Consider the following 26,572-nt stretch of genomic DNA (forward strand, 5'->3'; position numbering starts at 1 on the left):
TTGCTCTGAAAAAGTCTACCAATTGTTCTGATGAAGCCATAAGCTGGATAATGTCGTTCTTAAAAAAATAGAATATCCAGGGTGCACTGGGGAGACAAGTTCTCATTGGAAAAAGAAATCCTATGTGGAGTCCCCCAAGGGGCTAGCATGTCACCACTGCTGTTTAACATCTACCTGAGGTACCTATGCCTAGTTCTTGACCATATCAACACCTATTTCACCAACTACGCTGATGATACGCAGCTGGTATTTGAGCTAAGTGGCGATTATCAAAAGGACAGTGAGCATCTCAACATGATCTATAGCTACGTAGAGCAATGGATGGACTCCAATTGGATGTGCCTCAATGGGAAAAAAACGGAGCTCATGATCTTTGGCTCATCATACGCCCGAGCTAAGCTACCCATATCCTACGCATCCTTTCAGATCAAAGACACACCCATTCCAGTATTAGGCAAAGTCAAAACTCTCGGTATGCAGCTTGAAGCATCTCTAGGGGCAGAGACCCAAGCACAATACGTTAAGAAAAACTGTGCCTACCACCTCCGCTTAATAAAAGCTATCAGACCCTTCATATCAGAAGACAATTGCGCGACCATAGCTAGAGCTACCATTCTATCACGACTCGATTATGGCAATGCCCTACTCCTGGGTGCCTCTAAACGGTGCATACAAAGCTACCAGGTTGTACAGAACAACGCAGTAAGAACCGTCAAACTTAAATCTAGGACAGAGCACATCAGCGACTCCAGAAGGGAGCTACACTGGCTCAAAATCGAAGATAGGGTGCACTTTAAGACCCTAACCATTGTTCATAAGTGCATTCACGGAAAGGCACCAACATACCTAAAAACGAAGATCAGGTCATACGTCCCAAACAGAACATTGAGATCATCTCTACTCGGCAAAATTGCTATAGCCCCACATAAACTTAAAAGCGGCCTAGGCAGAGCCTTTCCGACTCTTGCAGCCAACCTGTGGAACAACCTCCCGGACCACCTAAGAATAGAGCCTAACTACACCCGTTTCCGCAAATCTCTAAAAACCCACATCTTCAAATAAACTCTACATGTTCAAACCCCAGCCGGAATAATCTCTGTAGTTCCCTCCCGTCTCAGATGTACGTCATTACTGTTTGTCTGTCTATCGTGTTCCTATCTCTGCGCCCCGAGGCTCGCGAGCTACCGGCGCACTACAAATATTAAATAAATAAAAAATAAATAAACTCACGACATCCTGTCCTCACACTCCTCTACTCCCCTCCCTCCTCGCTCCCCAGCTCTCAGGCCTCCCTTGAGCCCTCTCTGCCCTTCTCTCCTAATCTCCTCTTTCTCACCCAAAGCACCAGATGACGTCTCTAGACAAGTCCTCTCTCTGAAGGTTTCCTCCAAACAGGTGCTACCCTGCTCCTCCAGGACTATCGGGGACAGCATTGCCTCCCAGGCGGCAGCCTTGGCTGATTTCTGTAATCACTCCTTCGCCACTGGCTCCTTCCCGCTACCCCTCAAGCAATTCCTTGTGCACCCTCTCCTCAAAAAGCCCTCGGCCGACCCCTCCCCCCCACCCCCACTCCTGCCTGGCTAACTACTGCCCTATCGCCATTACCCCCTTTTTGGACAAACTACTGGAGTAGCTGGCCATCTCCAAGCTGATCCAACACACTGAATCAGTTGGTTGTCTCCATGACTTCAGAGCAGCCAGAGGCATCGAATTTGCTCTGCTGAACACCCATGAAGACTTGCTCTCAAATCTCGATTCCAAATCTCCATCTATTCTTATCCTTCTGGATCTTTCATCTGCCTTCGACGCGGTCTATCATGCCACCCTGAGAAATCGGCTCTGTGACACCCTTGGCATCATGGGCGTGGCTCTTGACTGGTTGACCTCCTTCCTCTCCGACTGACTTTCCCAGGTTCAACTGGGCCTTTTTCTCTCCCGTATCGCCCTCTCCACATGCGGCACCCGTCAAGGCTCAATCTTCTTGCTGTGACTCTTCAACATCTACCTTGCCCCCGGCCCACCTGATCTCCTTCTCTCCTGACTTCCAGTGTTATGCAGATGCAATGCAGCTGTCCTTCAAGCTTCTCTCTACTGCCTTATCTTCCTCCTCTCTCATACCTGACTGTCTGACTGCTATTCAGGCTTGGTGTGCTGCCAATGATGTCTGCCTTAATGCCAGTAAGACCGAGATTCTTCTCATTGATACTAATGCTCCCTCCTTTTTCCTGGCGGACTGCTATGGGTCCCCTCCCCTCCCCTCTTGTGAGGCAAAAAGCCTTGGTGTCATCTTTGACTTCCCTCTCTCCTCTTCTCTCCTCACACCGCAGACCTTGCCAAGAAGGCCCACAGTCTGCTGCACCTCCTCAGAGGCATTCTCCCTTTCCTCACCTTCCCCCAGAAACTCAATGTCTCCAGAGCTCTGGTCCTCTCTAGGCTGGGCTACTGCAACAGCCTCTTCAATCTTTCTTTATCCTCCCTTCGTCCCCTTCAACTAATCCAGAATAGGACTGCAAGACTTATCCTTGGCCTCAAGCCCAGGGATTGCATCTCTTCAGCCCTAAAATCTCTCCATTGGCTCCCGGGATGCTGCTTGGCTCAAGTTCAAGACCCTCTGCATCATCCACAAGGCTTTCAGGGGCCTGGGACCCTGCTACATCCAACTCTCTCTCTCTCTCCCTAAATGCCTCCCTGCTAGAGGCCTTCGGTCTTCTAGCTCCAACTCTCTGCAGATCAGATGTCTCTGCAGGAGCCTCCCCCTGGAATGGTCTCCCTGCCGCTCTCGGGTTTGAGCTTCAAAAAGCTCCTCAAGACCCTCCTTTTCTCTTCTTCCTTCCCTCTCCCCCTCTCTTGCTAACACCCCTGTCTGTGGCAGGGACTGGCTGCCTGGTTCCCTCTTGAGTTCTACAGGGCACCAAGCCCCCCCACCCAGTCCACCCCCCCTCCTCGCACTTAGCATGTGGACCCTCACCCCAGGCAATCTCTGGCACTTGTCCTTCTGGCCTCGCCTAGCCCCTGTTGCCCCCCCCCTTTTCACCTGCACTCTCTCCTCTTTACCCCACACTCCCCGTCCCACACTAGCACTTTGCATTTCACCCTATCTGCACTCCTCCCCTCCCCCGCACTTCTTGTTACTGCACTTGCACGATCCGAATGTCACAAGACCTAGTATGACCGTTATTATCTTTCTCCCCCGTCTCCCACCCACCCCCATTTTCTGTCTTGTGGTGCCTTCAAATAAAATGCGTTTGTATATCCCCCTTACAAATATCAAGTCAAATAAAAAAAAAATAAGACCCATCAGTACCCCAATGGCTATTATATAGGTAAATTGGTCTACTACTGTCATAAATTGGCTGACACCCGTAGTGAAGGCAAAACTAAATATTATCTGCCACCAGACTACCCTATTCCCATCTCAGTAACACCCACAACAAACCAGCATCTTCAACAAGGACAGTGAAGTCACCTCCCTCCCCCATGCACCCATCCCCAGGTAGAGTCTACCCCATGCACTCAGTCCACTTCAGCAATTACAAGGGATGACTAGGATTATGGCGTCTCCATGAACTATCATAGCCAAGCTAACAGGTAACCCCTCTTCTTTTCAAGAGAATTGTGTATGTGTATGCCGGAGACCAGCCTCTACGTGCAAGACGGGGATTCAAACTTGTGCCGTTCTGCGTTGTCTTGCTTGTCCTGGCCAAAGAAGATGAATACAAGCAAACCGCTCTATAAACCTTGCAGTTTGGAGACGGATACCCATACATAGCACTTTGTAACAATAACTAGGCTTTGTCGAAAGCATTGCTTCTAACGTAGTTGCGTGTGCTCTTCTTCTTTTTCATATTTGTTTTTGCTTTTTCCATCAGGACAAACATTGGCTAATTCGACAAGCCAAGACACCCATGACAAATTCTTCAATACAGTTTCTAGATGATGCTTTTCGGAAAAGGTAAGTGTAATTCTATTATTTCGCATTCCCTACTATTTTTGATTTTACTTTCTGCAAAAGTTCTTGTTGTATCTTGGCTAAGCTCCAGATATTGGTGGTACGTGCTGTGACGCTATTAAACTTTTTCAGTCCTGACGGATGCTTCTGGCAAGCAGATTTCCAGCAGAGTAAGTGACCTTTTTAGCACCATTTGTGTGTCCTCTTCTGAAGCCCAGAAGGATGTTTAAGGCATTTTCTTCTTTTTGTACAGGCCTCTGGTGAGGGCTCTTCAACCACTAACCTTACGTTGGGGCAAAGTACCCAACCAAAATGAATGCCAAACCTCTTCATATGTGATAGTGAGGCGTCTTAACTCCAGGAAGTGGATGCTGGCTTATAAAAGTACAATTAGTCCACACACTTAAGCATAGAGAATCCACTGCACTGGAATACTGGCAGGTACATGCTTATTATGTTACACAGTTCCTTGTTTGTACTCCGATTTTATATTTACTGCGCTGGTCTTTCCTGTGCTGCAAATGCATCGGAGCACCTCTCGCTGCCAGGTCGAACGCTGACTCGCCTCCCCGAAGAGGGGGGAGTTCTCTCCCTTTGTGCCCTGCCTTGGCTCTCACAAAGGGGGGATTCTACCCCTCAACTCCCGCCACCACTTACCTCATTATTCTGATGCATTTCTGATTTTCAGAACCGGCCTTGAGAGAGGGTTCTAAGAGGCCACACAATTCTAGTGAACTCGGAAAAGGCACTTGGCTCTATCCAAACTCAATCAAGGAAGGTGGTAGAGCATTAAGGCCTATTCTTCAGAAATGTTGGGGTGATGTAACAGTACAATGAGTCACACGTAACACTTCAAATAAATTAAATTAGACAGTAAAGTATAAAAAAAAAACATTGGACCGGACTTGCAGTCTAATCAATGAAAATAACAGTATTACTACTACACTACAGCTTAGACATACAGTGACCTTTTAGCCGAAAACTAAAAGTGGAAAAAATGCCATTTGGAGGAGGAAAAAGGATGACATGCCATCATTCTAGAGGTGTGCAGGAGGGGAAAACGGACACCACGTGAAATTGGGGATTTGGGGGGAGCTGGTGACCAAGCTCAGAGCTCAAACGTTTTGTAATAACCGGTGTTGTTTTCTTATAGTAGAAAACGAGATCAGGAATGAAAGTGCGTCACATGAATAACCAGGGTTATTTTACAAATAACTGGGGTTATTTTATGAATAACCGGATTATTTGTAGTACATTACTATTATGGTTCTACTAAGCGGGGTTATGTGAAAACCTTTTTTCTTTTTTAAAGTCACAGAAAGTGTGATTAATACAAAGAAAGTAGCATGTTACAGTGAGGTGTAGGCCGAAGACTATGGCTCCTGGGTTACTTTAAGGGAACGAATGGTGCAATATGGAAAGTGGATACGGCCAAAGGCCATAGCCGATGGCCATGCATAGTGGGCCCCAAAGAAACCTATTGGGGCAACATGTTCAGGGACCATGGCGAAAGGCCATGGCTAGTGTACCCATAAGAAGCCTAATGGTGTGGCCACGGCGGAAGGCAATGGCTAGTGGGCCCGTTTAGGAAACCGATTGGTGCAATATATAGAGTGGCCATGGCTGAAGGCCGTGGGTATTTGCAATGGCCGAAAGCCGGCTGGTAGCCTGGAAAAAACTTTTTTTTGTTAAAACATTTTATTGAATTATCCAAACAATACAAACCGAACAAACGGTGCATGTTCCAACAGTTTCATTACACTTTCTTAACTTCTAACCACTACTTCCCTTAACCCACCCTCCTTTCCGAGTCTATTGCATTAAACTTTCAGTTTCCGCAACCTGTGGTTCGATCTCCTCTTCTACAGGCTCTGCTGGGTCAGCTAATGACCCAAACAGTTCGGCTATCAGTGATTTCCAGGCCATCAGGGACTCATTCTCCTCCCTCCCCCCCTGTGCTACTCGCTTCATGCCATGGTTTCGGCTTCCGCCCATTTTTGCAAATCCCTCCACCACACCTCTACCTTTGGCACATGGCATGACTTCCATCCCATGGCAATCCTCCTCTTTGCAAGCACATAAACCAGATCCCTCAGCTTACTTACGTGCCTGAGCTTCTGTGGTCTGGGGAACCCCCCCAGCAGACAGGCCCACACTGTATCCACTACCATCTTGACCCCTTTTTCTTCCAGTTTCTCTTTCACTCCCCTCCAGAACCTCTCTATGATCGGGCTTGACCAGAACATATGCACCATGCCCGCGTTCTCCTCATCACACTTGGGGAATGCTTGCCGCCCTGCATTTTCAAACCTCGATATCCTCCAAGGCGTCATATATGCCCTATGCGTTATGTCCAGCTGAATCTGTTTCAGCCTCGCGTTTCTAGACACCTTCTTATGATACCCCTGCACCCGTTCCCAAATCCCGTCTCCCATCGGGGCTCCAACCTCCATTTCCCAGTCAAGTCTCCACTGCGTGACCTCCTTCCCCACTTTTTAGACATCAACATCTCATACAATCTGGAAATCTCATGACCCCCCTCAGCTATGTTATATATCACGTCTATGGTGGCATCTGATTCTTCCTCCAACACAGTTTCAGGCCATGTTCTCTTAATCCTCTGTACCATTCTATGATACGTAATATACTGGCCCTCGTGCAACCCAGTTTCTTCCCGCAGCCCCTCAAAAGTAATACTAGAGCCCTCCCGCCCAATATCACCCATAGTTGCCACCCCAGCCGGTTCCCAGTGGTTCCTGAGTATCATTCGTAGCTGCGCGTCTGCCCCCGTCAATGCAACCAGTGGTATCTGCGGTGAGCATGGGGACGGGTCCTCCATCATTTGACATGCCCTGCGCCACACCTTCCACCCCAGTAGCCTCATTTTAGGTCGCCCCACCATTTCCGCCCTGGGTACCAACATCTCTTTCAAATAAAAAGGGGCACAATCATGCCCAAACAGCCTAAATTCCGAGAGCCATTTGGCAACATACTGTAACTGGCTTGCCACATAGTACGCCTCATAGTTGGGCAGCTTTATCCCTCCTTTGTCATGGAAGTTCTGTAGCTTCCATAACGCCACTCTTTCACGTGCCATGCCACAAAAAGTCCCTACACATGCTATTCAATTTGGTGAAGAACTTCTTAGGAATCGGGTACAGTATGTTCCCGAAGTAGTGTAGGAGCCTTGGCAGGACCACCATCTTTAGCATTGCTCCCCGCCCCATCATCGCCAAGGGCAGCTTTGCCCAAAACTGCATGCACTTCTACATTTTTTTTTAGTGGCTACTTCTGTATTGCACCTATGCTCTTCCTCCACGGTGTGGTATATATCTATCCCCAGGTACCGAAATGTGCTAACCGCCCACAGCACTTGAAATACAGGTAGCCGCTCCGCTGGAATCCCCATGTACCCCCCCTAATGGGAACAAGCTGGACTTCTGGGGGTTCACTGCTATACCGGACAGCACAGCGTATCTCTCCAGCACTTCTAGGATGTACTGGAGATTTTCTTCTGGGAATCGCAAGTACAGCAGCATGTCATCTGCATATAGGGAGATCAGATGCTGCTCCCCTTCCACCTCGATGCCTATGGTGTTATATTGCTGCCTCAGATATATTGATAGAGGTTCCAGGGCCAGTATTTAGAGCACTGGAGACCACGGGCATCCCTGTCTAGTACCCCTGCTGAGCTGCCACCTTTCCGATATCACAGATCCTGTCCTAACTCTAGCCAGTGGTTCGCTATATAAAATTTTCACCCACCTTACATATCCAGGACCTAACCCGTAGTGCTTCAGAGCCGCAAGCAGCCATGGCCATTTAACTGAGTCAAAGGCCTTGATTGCATCCAAAGACACAATTGCCATTTCCTCATCTCTTTCTCTGCCAAACTCAATGATTCTCTGGAGTCGCCTATGATTATTGGTAATGTTTCTATGAGGGACATAGCCCGTTTGATCCGGGTGTATTAATTTGCCAATAACCTTCTTCAGTCTATTTGCTAAGACAGCAGTTAATATCTTGCCGTCTTGATTCAGCATTGACAAGGGTCTATAGGAACCACAGCTGTGCCCAGGTTTGTTAGGTTTGGGGAGCGGTATTATGACAGCCTCTCTCAGTGACTCCGGTAAGCGTCCCGTCTCGAACGCTTCATTTAACATCTCTAACAGTGGGGGGAGGACCTCTTCCATGTATACTTTGTAAAACTCACTTGGGAGTCCATCTGTCCCTGGGGTTTTACTAGTAGGCAGCTGCCTCACCACCTCCCCTAATTCTTCCAAGGTGATCGGGGTATCTAGTTCCTCCCTCCTCGCTTATCTTGGGCAACCCCATATCCTCAAGCGTTTCTTCCATCATAGCGCGACTACTTTCCCCGTCATCTCCATATAATACCTTATAATAATCCACAAACGCTTGATTTACTCCCACCTGGGTGTCCTCTACGCTACCATCTTCTCTCTCTATAGTCCTGATTGTGACTCTGGGGGTCTCTCTCTTATATAACCACGCCAAAAGTCTCCCCAGTTTATCACCTCCCGCATGCTGTGTCTCTACGTATTTTTTATAATTAAGGTTACACCATCTTTCCCAATATTCCGCACATTTTTGCTGTAGCCTATGTGTCAATGCTAGCTTCTCTGCTGTATCGTCTCTGCCTCTTAAGGCCTCTTCTGATTTTTCTTCCGTCTCCTGCAGTTCAGCTAAAACCCCACCGTGTAGGCCCTTGGATTTCGCTATGGCTACCCCCCTCATGACAACTTTAAAGGCCTCCCATAGTGTTCCCGCGGAATCCACGCTCCCAGTATTTGTTTCAAAATTATTTACAATCTCCTCCCTCAAGTCCTCCCTAAAAAAGGGGTCTCGCAACGCCTCTGCTCGTAGGTGCCATGTCGGGATCCTCGCTGTCGGGGGGCAGTATTGCCATGCGAGAATCGGGGGCGAGTGGTCCGAAAGGACACTGGCCTTGTACTCTATTTGTGCGATCTCCGCTATCATTTCGGGTGATGTTAAGACGTAATCCAACCTCCTTGATAACTGCTGTGGGGCAGAATAATGTGAATATTGCCTTTCCTGGCGGTGCCTCACTCTCCATGCATCCTCCAAACCAAAGTCATCCAGCAATGTCTAACGCCCTGGCTGCAGGGGCCGGTCTATCCATCTTCCCATCCGATCTGTCCACCCTCGGGTTCAATACGCAGTTGTAGTCCCCTTCCCAGATCATCGCGCTTCCTACGCTTACGCTCAAATTCGCGCTCAATGTTCTAATGTATGCCGCTGTGTTCTGGTTCGGGGCATACGTGTTAACAATGCTTATCTCCCTGTTCTGCACCAGTCCCCTCAGCATAACCATCCTCCCGTCTGTCTCAGCCACCACTTGAAATCGCTGAAAAGGGACATGTGGCGCCACCCAAATAAACACTCCTCTTGCATAAGCAGAGTACGATGAGCCCACCAACACCCCTTTCCACTTCCCAGCGATCGTGTCCATCCTCTCTCGTGTAAGGTGGGTTTCCTGCAGCAATGCAATATCTATTTTCTGCCTGCGCAGGTACAACATAACTTTGTTCCTTTTAAAGTAGCTGTTGAGCCCCCGCACGTTCCATGTAAGTATCTTAAGGTCCCCCATGGCCTGTACTGGTTCCGTTCCCCCCCCACCCCCCCAGGTGCAGTCTGACTTTGAATTCCAATCCAATCTGTATAGGCTTGCATCCCATTCTAAATTCCCTTTAACCAAAAACACACCAAACTTCCCGTTCCCCCTCCCTCCCGTCCCTTCCCCCAACATCACACCCCCCAACTGTTGCCCAGCTCCATCCCTGGATCTCGGGCTCCCCCGCATCTAGCTCTTTCTGGCTCTCGCCTGTACTCGAAGCTCCGCAGGGTGAGGCCGCCCTAGTGGCCAACCTACTACTACTACAACTATAATTCGGGGGGTAGGGTGCTTTCGCCCTGCCGCTCCTATCTCACATCGGGTCGACTAGGCACTGCTATACAATTTGCATATATGTACACGCTACTATATTCCAGTCCTTCAAGTCTGTTACAATCAGCGGTATTTTATCAAAATATCAGCCTCCTACAGACGCGCCCATTGTTCTTAATCTTCATCTAGGCACCCCTGGGGTGCTCACTCGACGCCTTAACAGTATGCATACCGTATCCCAGTCACTTATCGCGTCCCTCTTGGGTCTCTTCTGTGTCTTGTTCCGGGCAGCCCTGCAGATCCAGCCACGTCGTTGCTTCTTCCGGAGTGTCAAAAAAATAAATTTTGCTCTTGTGCACCACCTTCAATTTCGCGGGGTATATTTTATCCCAGCCGCACGCAGCCTTCTTTTGATTGCCACATAGCTGTACCGTTGCCTCTGGACCAACATAGGGTAGTCCGGATATGCCATGATGGTGCTCGCGGCCCTTTCGATTGTTCCACCTTTTTGGAAGTACTCCAGTATTTTCTTGCGGTCTTTGTAGTTCAATATTTTGGCGATTATCGCCCGGGGAGGGGCCCCTGGTCTCGGCTTCCTCATAAGGGCTCTATGTGCACGCTCCACAGCGAATCCCTGCGAGAGTTTGCCAGCCCCAATTCCTTGTAGGAGTAGGTTCTCGACGTAGTCTGTTGGGTCCTGTCCCTCCTCACCCTCCGGCAAGCCCACCACGCGAATATTGTTCCTCCTCGCTCTCCCTTCTGCTTCCTCTGCTCGAGACTCCAAGTTAGCTACCTGTTGTTTGAGTACATGGATCTCCTTTGCGTTGTTAGTGCTGGTGTCCATGTTAGTTTTCACCGCACCTTCTAGGCTGCTTGTTCGTTCCGCCAGCCCCCTGACATCTTGCCTCAACAGGGAGACTTCTATGCCCACTGCGTCTATTAGCCTCCAGGGGAAGTGTGCAGGTCTGACATCGCAACCCCCCCAAGATTCTTTCAGCTCCGTGATGGCCTCTAAAATCTGATGATTATCAGCCACTGTGGTGCCCTTCGCTGGTACCATCGAGCCTTTAGGCGCGATGGCCATAGGAGAATGTTGGTTTTTGGCAAAAATATCCATTATGGATTGTTTATTCTTGTTCTTGCTCACGGCCCCTCGTGCCGACATTCTGCGGCCTCGGTTGGGCCTCACTATCTCCATTCAGCGTCCGCGTGCCTCCCCAACCGTCATTTCCACCCTTATCAGCTGTTGTAGTACTCTTCAAGCAGTCGCACCGTCCACCGCCTCTCACCGCGGCTTTCTGCTCATCGATAGCGAGCGCTTCCTATGTCTGTCGTGGCCTATCTGTTCGCACCCCCGCTGCCCCCGGGCTCTTGCCTTCCTGGTCAGCATGCAAGCAATCGTGACACAAGGCTTACCGCCACAGGGGTTTCGCTCCGTCTCCACTTCGCCATCATTCTTTCCCCGCGGCTGCCGTCTCTATTCTGCCACTCCGGTTGCTTCAGTTTCGTTTCCTTTGTTGTCGGCCATCTTGTGACACAATGGACCGAGCATTCGCCGTCGTTCACCGAGCAATTCCTCCAGAATTCCACACACGATTCAATCCGTCCTTATACAGTGAGCAGAACACACGTTCCCATGCATGTATAGTCAATCCTGGAACCAGTAGCGCGTTTTTGTAGGTAGTTTTCACGGATCATATGTCGGATCCTCCGGAGCTGCTCAGGAAACACGTCCTACTACATGGCTGCCCAAGCCACGCCCCCAAAAACCCCCCAAAAAATATTGTATAACTAAACACTTGACATTCGCTGAAAAAACCTTTTAAGGTGCAGTTAAGTTGTGTACATTTAACGCAACAAAAAATCCTTTACTTTTAATTCAGTGGTTGTGGGAAGTCGTGACCAGTTTAACTCTGCACGTTTCCACTAGCCCATGAGCGCATGCATGTTATAAGAGGAGATTCACAGTGATGTGCAAAATGGCATTATGAGGGACATCAATGCGAGCGTGCTGAGTTAAGCTGGTCCTGACTTCCCATATCCACTGAATTTCAAGGGTTTTGTTGCGTTAAATCTGCACAATTTAACTGCACCTTAACTAATGTTTTTTCTGTGAGGATATATATCCATAAATGGGTTTCACTTATGATTCCATTAAGAAACATAAGAACACTGTGCAGTAAAAAGAGTAAGTAGTTCAGAAACAGTTGAAATTTAAAGTAAGTATTTTAAAAGCAATGGAAACACTATTACCTAGGGACTTTCAAAGTCACTACCTGGAGGAGGACTTGGAAAAACCAACCTAGGATTAGCAAGGTTATTCACAACCCCAGTTGAGCAAAGCCACTCTCTTAAGTAGTGGTGGCCAAGCAGCAAGGCTGAACGAAGGAGGAAGGGGGCACTGTTGTGTAGTACAGTTAACACTTTGCAGAACTGATAAGAAAGGCCCACACAGGCAAGTTCTAAAACATAACTACCGTTTATTGCAATACTACCATAATGGACACTTCAAATATCGTAAGGTACGTAACAATACTATATACAACCCACATTTGGGTAACCCACTATGGATTACACTGGAGAATTGGGAGAGTCCCAGTCTACTGCGCTGCAAATGGGGAGATTTTGCGAAACTTTGTGAGTCGTACTGGAGACCAACAAGACGCACACCCCCAAAGGGATTTGGGTAAGGTGCTTAACACACTGTTGCGCCAGGTGCCTCACACAAATTTGACAAACAATGGCTACTTCCATTTTCAATTGGTATTGTTGAAATAATGTTTAAATTGAAACCACAAAGCATGAACATTTTAACATTTTGGAACATATTATGTGGGTTAGTAAACATGTTGGTGCACAGATTGATATGTTGGAAGTGTAATGATTGAATTAGTGTTTTATGTGTCCATTCCAATTTGTAGATATGTGTGAACTGGCTAATGGTGAGCCTAATAACTGAAAATAGGACAAAGGTTGATGCGTCCAATCCAAGAGTTATGGGTGATACTGACAATAAGTGATCCTAGTTTTTCTCAATCAAGCTTGTGTGCCCAGCCGACACATGTTTCGAGCATCCGCTCATCTTCAGGGCTGGAGTATTGACTGCTTTCCAAAAATATAGGATATTAATGCATCTAGTGGACTGATCTGGGTGACGATGCCTCGTTGGGCATCCTGAGAACAAACTGCTACCTTGGCAAGTAGCCTGCTCATGGTGGTCGTGGGGACTGGCCAGTAAGCTGCCCACATTCAATACAAAGTGATCAAACCACAAAGAGCCTGAAGTGAGACATGAGTCTGCTTTTCTGAAGATACAGATGGCACGTAGTAGCGTGCTGAAAACTCTGACGGGGTAGCGGTCTGATAGCTGCATCGAAAATATCTTAAGGTAAGTAACATTACTTTAGTTAATATATACAACTCACAGATGGGTAACCCACTATGGGTCACACGCCATAGAATCACAAGCAGTTATTTGCACAAAAAATGCATTCACAACCGCAGTTGAGCAAAGCAACAGGGAGAACAGATATTAAGCACCGAATATCACATAGATTTTTGTGGTGAAGTGACTACTTCTACGTTGACTTCACCACATCAATCTGAGTATAATATCCCCATGTCCACAACAGCAACCGTGGTTAGAGAAAATATACCAAGGTATAGACCAATCCATTTGGGAAAAACAAACCAGCCCGAAAAACATGTTGCATAATTCCCCTGTTGGAAACCCAGATTAGGCCTAAGGAGTTGAATTCTGGGGCTGGGAGGGGTTAAACCATATAGAAGACTCAATCAGGTCACCTAGGACAGAATGAATGCTGGAAACGCATCCCTGGGCTAGACAGCCTCAACCATGTCAACAAAAGCACAAGAAAGGGACTACATTTCACATAATCCTTTGTTCTCAACGTCGACCAAATTACCAAAATGTGCTTACAGATTTGGACTCCGAAGGATAATGGGGAGGACCAGGGAACCTATGAAAGTGTTTTACACCCCACCCTCCCCCAAGGGGGCAGTCTTAAGGAACATGCATCCCCTCCCCCATTTGATATCCAGAGTGGCAGCTGGAAGGCCAGTCCTCCACTCTACAGTTAATGGACACACAGAAGAGAGCCCCACTTCTCTCCTAATCGGCATTCCTAGTAGCGTAGGATGGCTCCTCCCCTATTTAAAGACTTTCCCTACAAACTTAGGACCACAAGGCATCCCTGCCATGAAGCATGTCTAGAACGGGCATGGGCCAATTGGCAGGAAGCTAGCCAGCCGCAATGACGAGTGGAAGGTAGGTTTGTGGTACAGAGAAGGAGAGTTGTGGTGTTGCAGAGGAGGAAGGAACATTCCTGGTGTAGAGAAAGGTTGCTGGCCTGTTGCAAGACATGGAGTCGAAAAACAGATTTCCAAGACCCAGACAGGTAGTGAAGGGGCGAATTGTATGACCAAGGAGAAGACATAGCAGGAAAACGGCAGAGGCCCTGACAAGAGAGAGACTGGATATAGGCACTGAAGAGTGAGCAGGGCACTATATCCCTTCAAGAGTAAACTGTGCACTATATCCCTTGGCGCAAATTAGTGACCAGGGCACTACATCACTGCGAGACTGAGCAGGACACTATAATCCTACATGTGGACGAATGACCAGGACACTATATCCTGGTGTGTGGAAGGGTAAGCAGAGCATTGTATGCCTGAGGAAAAGGCAGAGAAAGAAATGAGGAGGAGGTGGTGGTGGAGGCTAACCCAGAAAAGAAGAACCTACTGCATCCTTAATCCAGGAAAGAACCTACTGCGTCCTTGTGCAGTGTTGGGGAAACACTGTAAAAAATATAAAACTGTCCATACTCCTTAAATAAGAAGCATAAAATTGAATATCCTTGTTGCGTCAATTCTTACAACTTGTGACACCTTATAATTAGAAGGCACTAGCACCATATACTATAATTTCAGAAGTTCAGTCCTACCCTGTAATGCCTCTCTGGTACTTTTTTTGGTGTCCCAAATGTTTCTGGGGGAAGAGGTGAGTAGGCAGGAGAGGAGAATAACTGAATGTGACTCAGTTGAGACTTGGTGCCTACATAAAACCAGTAGATTGTCCTTTAAGACTGTTAAGCCATAATTCCTTTGTTAGGCCCATCTTTTGGGGACCCTCAACTTTTTTTTCTCCCACCCCTGCTGCTGATATCCAGAAGGTGGCTGATGTCTCAATGACCTACCAGAGCTTCAGTTTAGGATGTCTGAGAGTGCTACCTGCCGTTGTTGCCACCCTGAAGCAGTTTGCTGCTGCCGTCTTTTGTGCATCGGACTGCTGGGAGCCATTTTTGCGGATTCCCTTGCCTTCCTGAAGATTTCTTACTTCTGGCTTCAGGGCAGACCTTGTGGGAAGGTTCTCTGTTTCTTCCCTGGGTTGCTTAGGCCTTTGTTAGCTCAGGGTTCAAGTCCTAGAGAACCGAATCCTGCAAACCACACCTGTGGCCAAGAGCAGTCTACTCATTCGGTTGTTTTGCAATGCTACAAAACTACTGATGCGAGTACCTACCACTACGTCCTGGGGTGGGCGATTATTCAAGATACTCGCAGCCTAGGTGTCCTTCTGTTCCATTGTACACATTTCTGGGAGGGGGATCTTTACCTCCACTCACCTGAAATTGACTCCCGGGTACTTGCCTTCCCCTGGACATTTGTACTTGATCCCCCTAAGCCTAGGGGTTCAGGGATCTCTTGACTAAGCTTTGTATTTTTGGTACTTACCTGTGTCTTTTAATTGATTCTTCAAATCTTCATGTGCATTTCCTCCATGGGACTGTGTATATTTCTCTTGAAATGTATGAATCCGGTAACTGTTGCTACTATCTTTTATTGATTCTTGTAAGCCTTTGGCTACGGTTTACAAAGGTTTTGTTCTTCCTCTACCTATGCAATAGTGTTATATGTGCCTGTGCATCAATACTTGCATATTGCCCCAAAGAGTGGGCTTCAATCATGGAATACTATGAACACCACCCCATAACAAGAAAACGTGAACGCTCTGAAGATAGTGCGTAGGTCAAATGTCAAAACCCCAGTTCGAATAACTACAAAATCAAGGATGATTCTTTAGATGAGGAAGTTGTGGAGGTTATGTTGGATGATTGTGAGGCCATCAATCCTGATGAGTATCCTTTACCCACCTCCGATACGGTGGAGCCATTAATATTATCTTGACTAACTAGATTATACACAGAATTGATTGAAAGCGCAGCAGGCAGATTTGGGATAGAGACCCGAACCCGATAAACTTCTTTCATAGAAGACCTACTTCAAGAAGAGAAACCTGTTTCGCATTGCATGCCGCCCCTTAATTCCATAAAAAAGAGGATAATCCCATCCCTGGTTTATCCAGTCTTTACCCAAGTAGTGTAAACCCTCCTATGGAGAGAGCATCTAAGCATGCACCCAGTAACCCTCTGACTATGTAAAGGATAGTGCCAAAATCTCAACGCTGTATAAAATCCTAGATAATTGGATGGAGGGCAACTGGATGTGCCTCAATAGCAAAAAGACGGAGATGATGATGATCTTTGGCACCCGTCAAGCCCGAGCCAAACTAGGGCCAGACTACGAGGCCTTTCACATCAAGGACACTTGCATTCACGTGTCGGAGGAGGTCAAAACCCTCGGAATGATTATGGAGGCATCTTTGGGAGCTGAGGCGCAGGTTCACTACCTACACAAGAATAATTCTCACTATCTCTGATTACTTGGATCTATCCGTCTGTTCCTGAGAAGAACAGTGCCACCAACCATTCTATCCTGATTAGACTATGGAAGCTCTCTGATGCTCTGACCACTTCCTGAGCGAAGAGAAGCCATGCAGTGCCTGCTTCTTTGTTTGCACAATGAGGATAGTCTGTTGCTGCCCGACAGTGAGAACTCCCGCTTCAAACTGTCTTTGTGTCATGGCGGTCTCCTTAGGTCGCCTGTTCCATGGAGGTTTTCATTCTGTCATGCCAAGGGTGTCCAGCTGTCCAGTCTTCAGAACCAGATCACCGGAGCCTGGAAACATGGACTAGCCAGACTCGAACCTGAAACCAAGTGACCTCTGCACCTACTGCCCCCCCGGACCTTCCTCGACCGGACACCGCACAAAAGTAAGTGGGCCAAGTGGATTCAGGAACCCCTGAAGTGGTTGAAGAAATCAGAGTAAGTGGGTTGAGTTTGCATAGCTAATCCTACCCCTGGCCATAGGAATGCATGGTTATAAAGTTCTAACCTTTTGCTTATAGACCTGTCTGCAGCGTGTGATACCTTTTTGACCACCCTATCTTACTATCCAGGCTTAAAGAAATCGCTAATATCTCTGATAACGCTCTTCAGTGGTTCGCCTTCTTTTTGACCAATCATATGGTGCAAGCCATAATCAACCAATTTGAATCTAAGACATAACTCTTAGACAGCAGAGTATAACAGGGAGCATGTCTATCCCCTTTACTGTTTAATATCTATCTCAAACCTCTTCATGACTGGCTTGTGGAAATTGTGACTTTCCAAAATTATGCTGATGAATATGCAACTATTCTCCCGTATACCATTGCATAAGAGCGAGCAGGTCCACACTGACATTAACACGCTTAATTACATCATACTCTGGATGGACCTAAATTGACTAGGCTTTAACACTGGCAAAACAGAATCCCTTAATACCTGTTTGACTGCTAAATCGAATCATTCGGATGAACTGCTGTGCTTCTACAAAGCCAATTTGCCTATTTGCGCTGTTATTACCTGTTGTGAGGGTGTCTGCTGCTGGTCCTCTCTAGGTGTAGCTGCTTCACCTGCTCTCCTGTTATCCGGCTCCCTGGTCTTTCCATCGGCCTCCTGACTTGCAGCTCACCTGGGCGAAGCCCACGGCAGTCAGGGTTAAGTCTCCTTGCAGCTGTCCGCAGATGGCTGCACTATTCTACTGTCTTTTCTTTTTTGTTCGTCTCGTCGTCTTAAGTCTAATGTGGCGGTTTAAGTTCTTTCCATCTGCTTGGACTATCTGACTTGCCGGATTCCCCAAATGCTGTACGCACGGCCCTTTCAGTTGCTGGTTCTAGACTGTTTTTCAGCGCTGGCTGTTTATTGCTCCTTCAATCTGATTTTTCTTGTCCCTGACAATGGTTCATATGTCTGTTCCTATTCCTACTCTAGTTACTTTCCATTCTTCCAATTCTTGTTTTTCTTCATGAAATCCAGCTAATCTCATTTATCCTTCTTGTTCCTCTGTCTGCCTCTATAAATCTTGCTTTCTGGAATGCTCGTTCGTTCTGTAATAAACCTCATTCTGTCTTGGAAATCTTTCTTCTTTTAAATCTTTATTTTTTTATTTTTTTTGTTGTTGTTGTGCATTACCGAAACGTGGCTTTCTACTTCTATCCCTGCTTTTCTTTATACTTCAGCTACTGCCTTTCTTCACACTCCCTGCGCTGCGTCTGATCACCATCTTCTATTTCTATTTTCACCCACCTCTCTCATCTGATGATGCAGCTTCTTCTCTCTCCTTGTCTTTCTTTATCTCTCGATACTCTCTTATCCTGCTTCTTCCTTTGCTCCCTCTCGGAAACCCCCTCAACCTTGGATTTCTTCTCATCTTCTCATCTTCGTTCAATGTGACGCGTTATTCACTGTCTTGAGTGTCGCTGGCGTAAAACCCTTTCTGATTCTGACTCTTTCTTATCTTATTACTTTACGATGAGGTTCTTCTCTTGGATAAACATGCTTGTTATTCTGATCTCTTGCACGCTCAGTCTGCCCATCCCCGATGTCTGTTTCAATCTCTTTCTCATTTGCTCTCGCCTCCTTCTACTGACTACTGTGAAAGGTCAGAAATGTGTGGTGGACTACTTTGTGAAGATTTCTCAACAAATGCCATTTTTTATTATAATATACGGTTGGATGAACGCCTCACTATCCCTACCCTGAGTAGGATTTCCATGCCTAAAATAAACTAAATGAAACCCTCTAACAAAGGTCATCTGTCCCTCACACTTATACATACAACAAATAAACAAGGAAATGCATGTCAATTCCAAACAATGATTTAATTTGTAATGTCACCACAGTCACTCTTTGTAACCTAGGCGAATTCCCCTTCTCCAGGTTCAATCGTGCTTCTGTTTCGCATTTCAAGAAAAGAAAACTAAGAAATCCTGATTTGCAACAATGTCCAACCACAGTTAGCTTCCACTTTAACTTGTCAACAGAAAGTTCCAACTCAGTAAATAGAAGGTTCTTTCCTTTCCTTGAACCAAGTTCTCAGTTCATCAGTACTCAGTCCTCATCAGCCAGGTGGCGTGGGCAGGAGCCCCCACCCTCCACAGCCCAGGATCAGCTCATCAGAGCTGCCGCACCGTGCCACGAGGCACGAAGAGGATCGCAGTCCAGCCAGGCCCCCACGAGCCCCCACCAGCACCTTTGTGCTGCCCACCCCTCCCAGAGGAACTCTTCACCTCCCCATCGGCCACCCCTCACCCAGAAGCGGCCCGGGTTGCGCTCCAGCAACGCGCCGATTTCGAAAAGAAAAAGAAGAAAAAAAAATACAAAATGTCGGGCGCGATGCGGCGCCAGAGCGAGGCTCGGCATCCTGGTTGCTAAGCAACCATGCTTCTTAGCATACAACATCCGCCGGCAGGCGGAAGAGCCGGCCACATTCTAAGGCCCTGTTTGCCCCTGTTCGCCGCTTACGGCGCGTGGCGAGTTCCCATACTATGCACTCACGACCCCCTGATGCCCCAGGACAATACATGGGCTTACACCGGGGAACGCAGCGGCTGAGCAGGAGCTCATGACACTGCAGAAGCAGCGGACCTGGCTAGGAAACCTTCCGGGATCAAATACTTGGTAAGCGCGGCCACATTGCGCTATTCTTATCTCTGTTTTTGTGTTGGTCATCCAGCCGCGAATTTGCTTCATTGTGGTATAAAGGCACACATATGTTCCGAGTTGCCCCATAAAGGCCCTAGGCAACATGCACATGCATGTGCCTTGTACTCTCCTGTGACAATCAAGGCCCGTCAGCCTCTGTCTCACTCTCATGCTCATTGCCTTACTCCATACCCACCTTGCCACCCTCTTGCCATCCACATCCAGCCTCGCACTCAAATACTTTGATGTACTCCAGCCAACATACAACCCCATTGCATATGAGTTGTGTTGTGCCCTATGGTCGCCCCCAGACCACATCTGAACTGTGTTGTGCCCTATGGTCGCCCCCAGACCACATCTGAACTGTGTTGTGCCCTATGGTCGCCCCCAGACCACATTTGAACTGTGTTGTGCCCTATGGTCGCCCCCAGACCACATTTGAACTGTGTTGTGCCCTATGGTCGCCCCCAGACCACATTTGAACTGTGTTGTGCCCTATGGTCGCCCCCAGACCACATTTGAACTGTGTTGAGCCCTATGGTCGCCCCCAGACCACATTTGAACTGTGTTGTGCCCTATGGTCGCCCCCAGACTACATTTGAACTGTGTTGTGCCCTATGGTCGCCTAGGACTTAGCCTGTCTCTGACTGCATTTAGCCTGTCTCTAATTGCATTTAGCCTACATATGATTGCTCCGTCTAGCCTAGAGGTACCTGACTCTTGCAAACCAACTGCCCGCGCCTAAAACCAGGTCATAATGATACTAACTTTTATTTACCTGTCAGCCTTTTGGACCACAATGCCTAAAGTAAACCACCATCCGAGGCCTACACTACAGGGCATACCGCCCGTGGATGAAGGACTCTTAACTCCCCCCCCCCCTAGAGCCCAGCCATCAACTTTCACATTCACTTATTACCCACCAATCGCTAATATACCTTCCCTGTGATATTGCAAGTAGAAACGCAAAACTACGTTCAAGACTACCTAAAATTTATGAACCATTAGCTAGACACAATACCTCTTGCAATAGAAGTAACACTAACATCCGAAACACTCCTCCTATAAAAATTGACCTCCATCGCAATAACCGCCCAAATAAGCAGCCCAATGCTAATAATAGCATACCTAAAAAGAAAAGTAATGCCACCCAGGCCACAGCAAAGCCGAACATCCAACTGAAGTGCGCCCTTATTAATGCCAGGTCACTAATAGCACACGCTACCGAAATTGCGGATCTCATTCAAATAGGAAACTATGACATCCTCGCCATAACAGAAACTTGGCTGCACCAAGCTGCAGGACCTGCCCTAATGCTTGCCTTACCCCATAATTACACCATACTTAGAGAAGACAGAGTCAACTCTCGAGGAGGTGGCCTAGCTATCATTGCTAAAAATAATCTCACCCTAAAAACTGAATCAAGTTCAACGACTAATTCCTGCGAATCATTAACGGCTAAACTCCTCGCATCTCCCTCTCAAACTATTACTATTCACCTTATCTATAGACCACCAGGCCCTATTGACACGTTCGAGGAGGACATTTCCACGATCCTCTCAAACAACCTAAAAACTTCATCCCAAGCCATCCTTCTGGGAGACCTAAACCTAGGCTACAATGACCCTAAAGACCTGCAAGCAACTAATGTCACTAATGTCATCTCAGAACTAGGCTTCTCCCAAAAAATCCTACAACCAACACACGAAAAAGGCCGTATACTTGACTGGGTTGCTGACTATAACTGCAATACAACGATTGTCGATATCACTCCACAAATCTGGACTGATCATGCACTGATAACTTTCCTCCTAAATGTTAACTTGGCCCTACCCATTGAAACTGCTCTGGCTCCCCCCTTGCCAACCAGAAACAAAAAACTTATAACTACAGAAAAACTGCTACCACTCATCCTCCCCAGACTAAACTCTCTACCTGACTTATTGGACACCTCTTCACTAGTAAACGAATTCAACTCTTCCATGGCTACAGCTTTAGATACTATTGCCCCACTGAAACTGAGAAAGAGTAAGCCCAGAGCCCACCTAAATACCTGGTTCACTCCTCACCTCAAATCTCTAAGACTTGAAAAACGTAAATGCGAATCTGCTTGGCGACTAACCCCAACAGAGACAAATAAAATTACACTCATCAATGCCTCCAAGATTTACAAAAATGAAATAAAGAAAGCAAAAAGAGAGAATTTCAATAACAGAATACTGCAGGCCAAATCTGGAACGAAAGAACTATTCCTTATACTAAAGGAACTAGAAAACCCTATTCCTGTCCATGATAACTGTGACAAAAACAAAATATGGTGCTCGAACATCCAAAAAGCACTAAACGACAAAATTGCCACACTCCAAACAAAAATTGAGATAAAGAAACAGAATATTCCACCCTCAACTAACCTAAGAGGCAAACCACCAATCAGCACTAAACTAGACCATAAATTTAACTTAATTAAGCCATCCAATTGCCGAGGCGACCTATGCCCAGCCCAACTAATAAAAGACGCGGCCAGAGACCTCTCCCCATTCATTTCTAAACTTATTAATGCCTCCTTTGCATCAGGCACTGTACCAGATAACCTCAAGCAATCTTGGGTCCTCCCCCTCCTAAAAAAACAAACATTGGACCCATCCATCCCGACTAACTACAGGCCCATCACAACGGTACCCTTGTTGTTAAAAATCCTAGACAGGGTAGCCTACCTGCAGATCCAAAAACACCTGGAGCTGCACCACCTTTTAGGCACAAGACAATCAGGCTTCAGACCTCAGCACGGAACTGAAACCGCGCTCATCGATCTTAAAATTCAGGTCGATGAGCTGAGAGACTCCGGAAAGATGGCCCTACTCCTCTTACTGGACCTCTCTGCAGCCTTCGACCTGGTGGATCATGATGTGCTCTGCACCCACCTAGAAACAGCTGCCCATTTCTCCACACATGCCATCGCATGGATCAAATCATTCCTAACCGGTAGAACTATGAGAGTCTTCTCTACTTCTGCTGCTGCTGACCCTGTATCCATCACATGTGGAGTCCCACAAGGTTCTTGTGTCTCCCCCACTATGTACAACATCTTCACGAAGCCCTTGTTCGATGATCTGGATAATCTGGGTGTCACCTACACTAACTATGCGGATGACACTCAGATTCTCTTACCACTTTCAGGGGATTATGAACAAGATTTGGCCTTGGTGAACAAGATTTATCTCATCATTCAGGCATGGATGGCCACACACGGACTATGCCTGAATGATGACAAAACGGAACTCATCATACTGGGGAACACACAAAACATCAATAGATTAAAAGAAGAATACTCCTCCTTCGTCATAGACGGTAACACTATCAAGGTGGCAAAAGAGGTAAAAACATTAGGGTTTTACCTTGATTCCCACCTCTCCCTAACCAAACAGGTGAGCGCAATGGCATCCAGCACCGCATATACCTGCAAGTTGATTAGAGCCGCAAAACCATACCTATCCACTGCCAACTGCCTAACCCTTGCTCGAGCATTAGTGCTGTCGAAATTGGACTATTGCAACGCACTATATATAGGGGCCAATAAACATACGCTGCATAAGATTCAAACACTACAGAACAATGCTCTTAGAGCTGCCTTAGGAATTCCAAGAAGGGAGCATATTTCAGAGGCTAGAAGACAATCCAACTGGCTCTCCACAGCGGACAAAATCAAACTCAAGACAGCTTCTCTAACTTTCAAAAGTATCAACCATCTAGCACCCAAATACCTAGTTGCTAGATTCAACAGAAAAATCTCCACTAGACCCACCAGAGAAGCATACTCTAACCAGTTAGTGATACCCCCATTTAAACTAAGTACGGCCGGAGGAAACAGCTTCCCGGTCAAAGCTGCCCAGCTTTGGAACTCCCTCCCGCCTGGCCTGAGATCTACCCAATCCTACGCTCTCTTCAGATCTAACTGTATCAATTGGATCAAAGAAAATGACCGATAGTCCTGCCCTACACCAATATAACCACTGTTCTACAAACGTACTATGTACATAGTTATATATTCTCTATCTTCCTACTGCATATTTCCTGTATATATTATGTTATATGTATATATTATGCACAATGTATATTCTCCTTACTGTCCTGCATTATGTAACTTCTACGACGTATAACCACTACTTGTAAACATGCGTAACCTGTAAAGTTTAAAGTATCCTTGAACAACGCGCCCGGTTACCCTCGGGTCTGGCGCGCGCTATAAATAATAAACAAACAAACAAGCAATAATAATTGTCTTGGTCAGGAAGATTTTGCCACAAATACCTTTAGCGCCACAATCAACATAAATTGCCTTTGTCAGAACTCCTTTTAAGCATTTCTTTAACTTCCACCTGGTCTACTGCCATGCCATGCCAGGCCTACTCCTACAACAGTTTGCCATCCAGGTATATTCCCCTGCCCGAACAGCATTTCACAACCACAAGTGCATTTGGGGTTAATATCACTTGGCAAATGTTTCACCACAACTTCAAAATATTCAACAACTTGCAGCTTTAAACTCCCAACAACAGCTGTGTTCAAGGAACACAAGATTTACTTGGGTGCTCTTTGAAAATAATGCTCTTCTCCAGCATGGGGTCTGGCATGGATTCACATGCTCATGAATATTCCCCGTCGTCAGGCTGGGAATCCTCGGTAAAGAAAAAACCAGTATCAGTTTCGTTTCTGATCTGTCTTTCGTAGTAATAACCAATCACTGGTCTCTGCGTCATACTGACCACAGCCAATGACTGCCCTCTACCTAAGCACCGCCTCTGGCAGCCATCTTCAGATTTTTACCGCACGTTCATGTGTTGGGATCCTCGTGCTATTGCTCTCGAGCGTTAGTGCTATTTTTTCGCGCTTTTTCACAAAAACTCGATTCTTTCGGTCAAAAGAGCCTCAAGCTCCACCGATCCTACATCCGATCAACGGGGACCCGTGTCGGATTCGTCTGCGCCCCTCAAGGGCGAAGATTTCGTCGAGCTACACTTCGGAGGACTCCAGAAGCTTCTCAGGCCCGGTCTCGGAGATGGCCCAGGAGAAGGGAAGCTCGACGCCCGGAAAGCTGTTCAGGGTCTGCCCTGGATGCCAGCTGCAGAACGTCTTTAAGGAGGACGAACACTCTTTCTGCCTTTACTGCCTTCATGAGGACAAGACGCACGTGGAGAAGGACTGTGCGTTTTGCGGCAACATGTCGGAACGGACCATGAAGGACCGCCATCAACGTCTCGCCAACTGGCTGGAGGGTAAGAGCCCGTCTGGCGAGAAGAAGAAGAAATCCGAGCGGTCTTCTAAGACCTTTGAGGGCGCCCCGGCGACGGGGGCCCAACATAAGGCTAAGCACCGCGAGTCCGCTGGCACCGGGAGCGCCGAACGGTCGGGCTCTACGGGCGCCAGGCAGGGCGCACCCTCCCCGGCACCATCAACCACGAGCCAACGCTCTGGGTCGGGTAAGAGGAAGGCCGAGCACCCGGCGAAGCTCCTGGAGAGGCCCCGGTCGAGCTCTAAGGCAGAGGAGGAGCGTGGCAGTGCCCCCTCCCTCAAGGATAAGGCGGTGAGCGCACCTAAGGTGGTGAAGGCCTTGATCCATCCGACCAAGCCCTCTATTGAAACGGTCGTGGCGGCCCTGGCTCAGCCTGTGGAGGCTGCGCCAGTGGTGGCGACCTCGGGGCCCAGAATCTCCCTGCCTCCTCGGAGGGAGTCTTCTTTTGTGCCCATCGATAGGACCCCCGTGAAACCCTCCGTGGGGAAGAAGGGGGGGCAGGGCGTCGTCGTAGATTCGGCCTCAACCTCAGAAGAGGAGCTGATCGAGGTCTTAAGCCACGGCCTAGGCGTGGAAGAAGGCCAGCCCGTCGGAATGGACCCCGACGCAGGTGACGACGACGACGACATCGTCGAGGATACCGACGGGGCCCCTGCTCGCCCGTCGGATTCCCCTCTGCCAGCGCCGCAAGACAACTCGGCGGCCATTTTGTTGGCCATACAGTCCTTATGCTCCGAGATAAGGACGAGACTACCGTTACCGACGGAGGAACCTCTCCCGTCGGGGGATCCAGAACCGGGACCTTCTGGTGTTCCCCCTACCAAGAAAAGAAGGATCCATCCACCACCTCCTTTTCAACCGTCGCGCCCCGTCCAGCCCTCCTCCCCGTCCGCCCGAGGGGATGATACGGGGACTGACACGGCAGCGACGGGTACGGACGACGAGGCATACGACGAGGATATTCCGTCGTCGCCTCCCGCCAGGGCTTCTCCGCCCGACGAGATCGGATCTTTCCACTCCATGATCTCCAGGGCTTCCGAGCTTTTCCAACTCTGCCCTGAGGAGAAGAAAAAGGAAGGCTTCCTTTATCAGCGGCGCGAGGCCAAGAGGAAGACCGTCCTCGCAGTGCCTCTGTTGGACGACATTTGGGATGAGGGCCTTTCCCTCCTCAAGAACCCTTCCACGACGCCAGCTAGAAGAGACCGGTACGAGAAAAAGTACCGGGTCCCGGACACGGCCCCCCTGTGCCTCCGGGCGCTGCCTACCCCGGATTCCGTCGTCTCCGCGGCAGCCAGGAAGAAAGCGGGGGGGGGGTGCGGCCTCCACATCGACTTCCCCGCCGGACGGCGAGGGAAAGAAATTGGATGCTATGGGACGTAGAGTCATCTCGTCGGCAGCGACGACGATTAAAGCGGCCAACGCCTTGGCTATCTTGGCTCGCTACGACAGGGAGCTCTGGTACAAGATAGCTCCTCTGCTGGATTTTCTGCCGGACGACAAGAGGGCGGAGGCCCTGGAGATC

The 26,572-nt window shown here is 48.0% G+C and overlaps 1 protein-coding gene across 2 annotated transcripts in view; it reads left to right on the forward strand.

Annotated features, from left to right (window-relative positions):
• GNS (glucosamine (N-acetyl)-6-sulfatase) overlaps positions 1 to 26,572 on the forward strand; it is a 465,071-nt gene that overhangs the window by 92,744 nt on the left and 345,755 nt on the right. For both annotated transcript variants that reach the window (XM_069629767.1, XM_069629768.1), the window contains exon 7: positions 3,870 to 3,952. In XM_069629767.1, the coding sequence (XP_069485868.1) occupies positions 3,870 to 3,952 (83 nt within the window). The remainder of the gene's footprint in view (positions 1 to 3,869; positions 3,953 to 26,572) is intronic.

This window comes from Ambystoma mexicanum, chromosome 12, assembly GCF_040938575.1.
Source record: "Ambystoma mexicanum isolate Mex_15411 chromosome 12, UKY_AmexF1_1, whole genome shotgun sequence".
NCBI lineage: Eukaryota > Metazoa > Chordata > Amphibia > Caudata > Ambystomatidae > Ambystoma > Ambystoma mexicanum.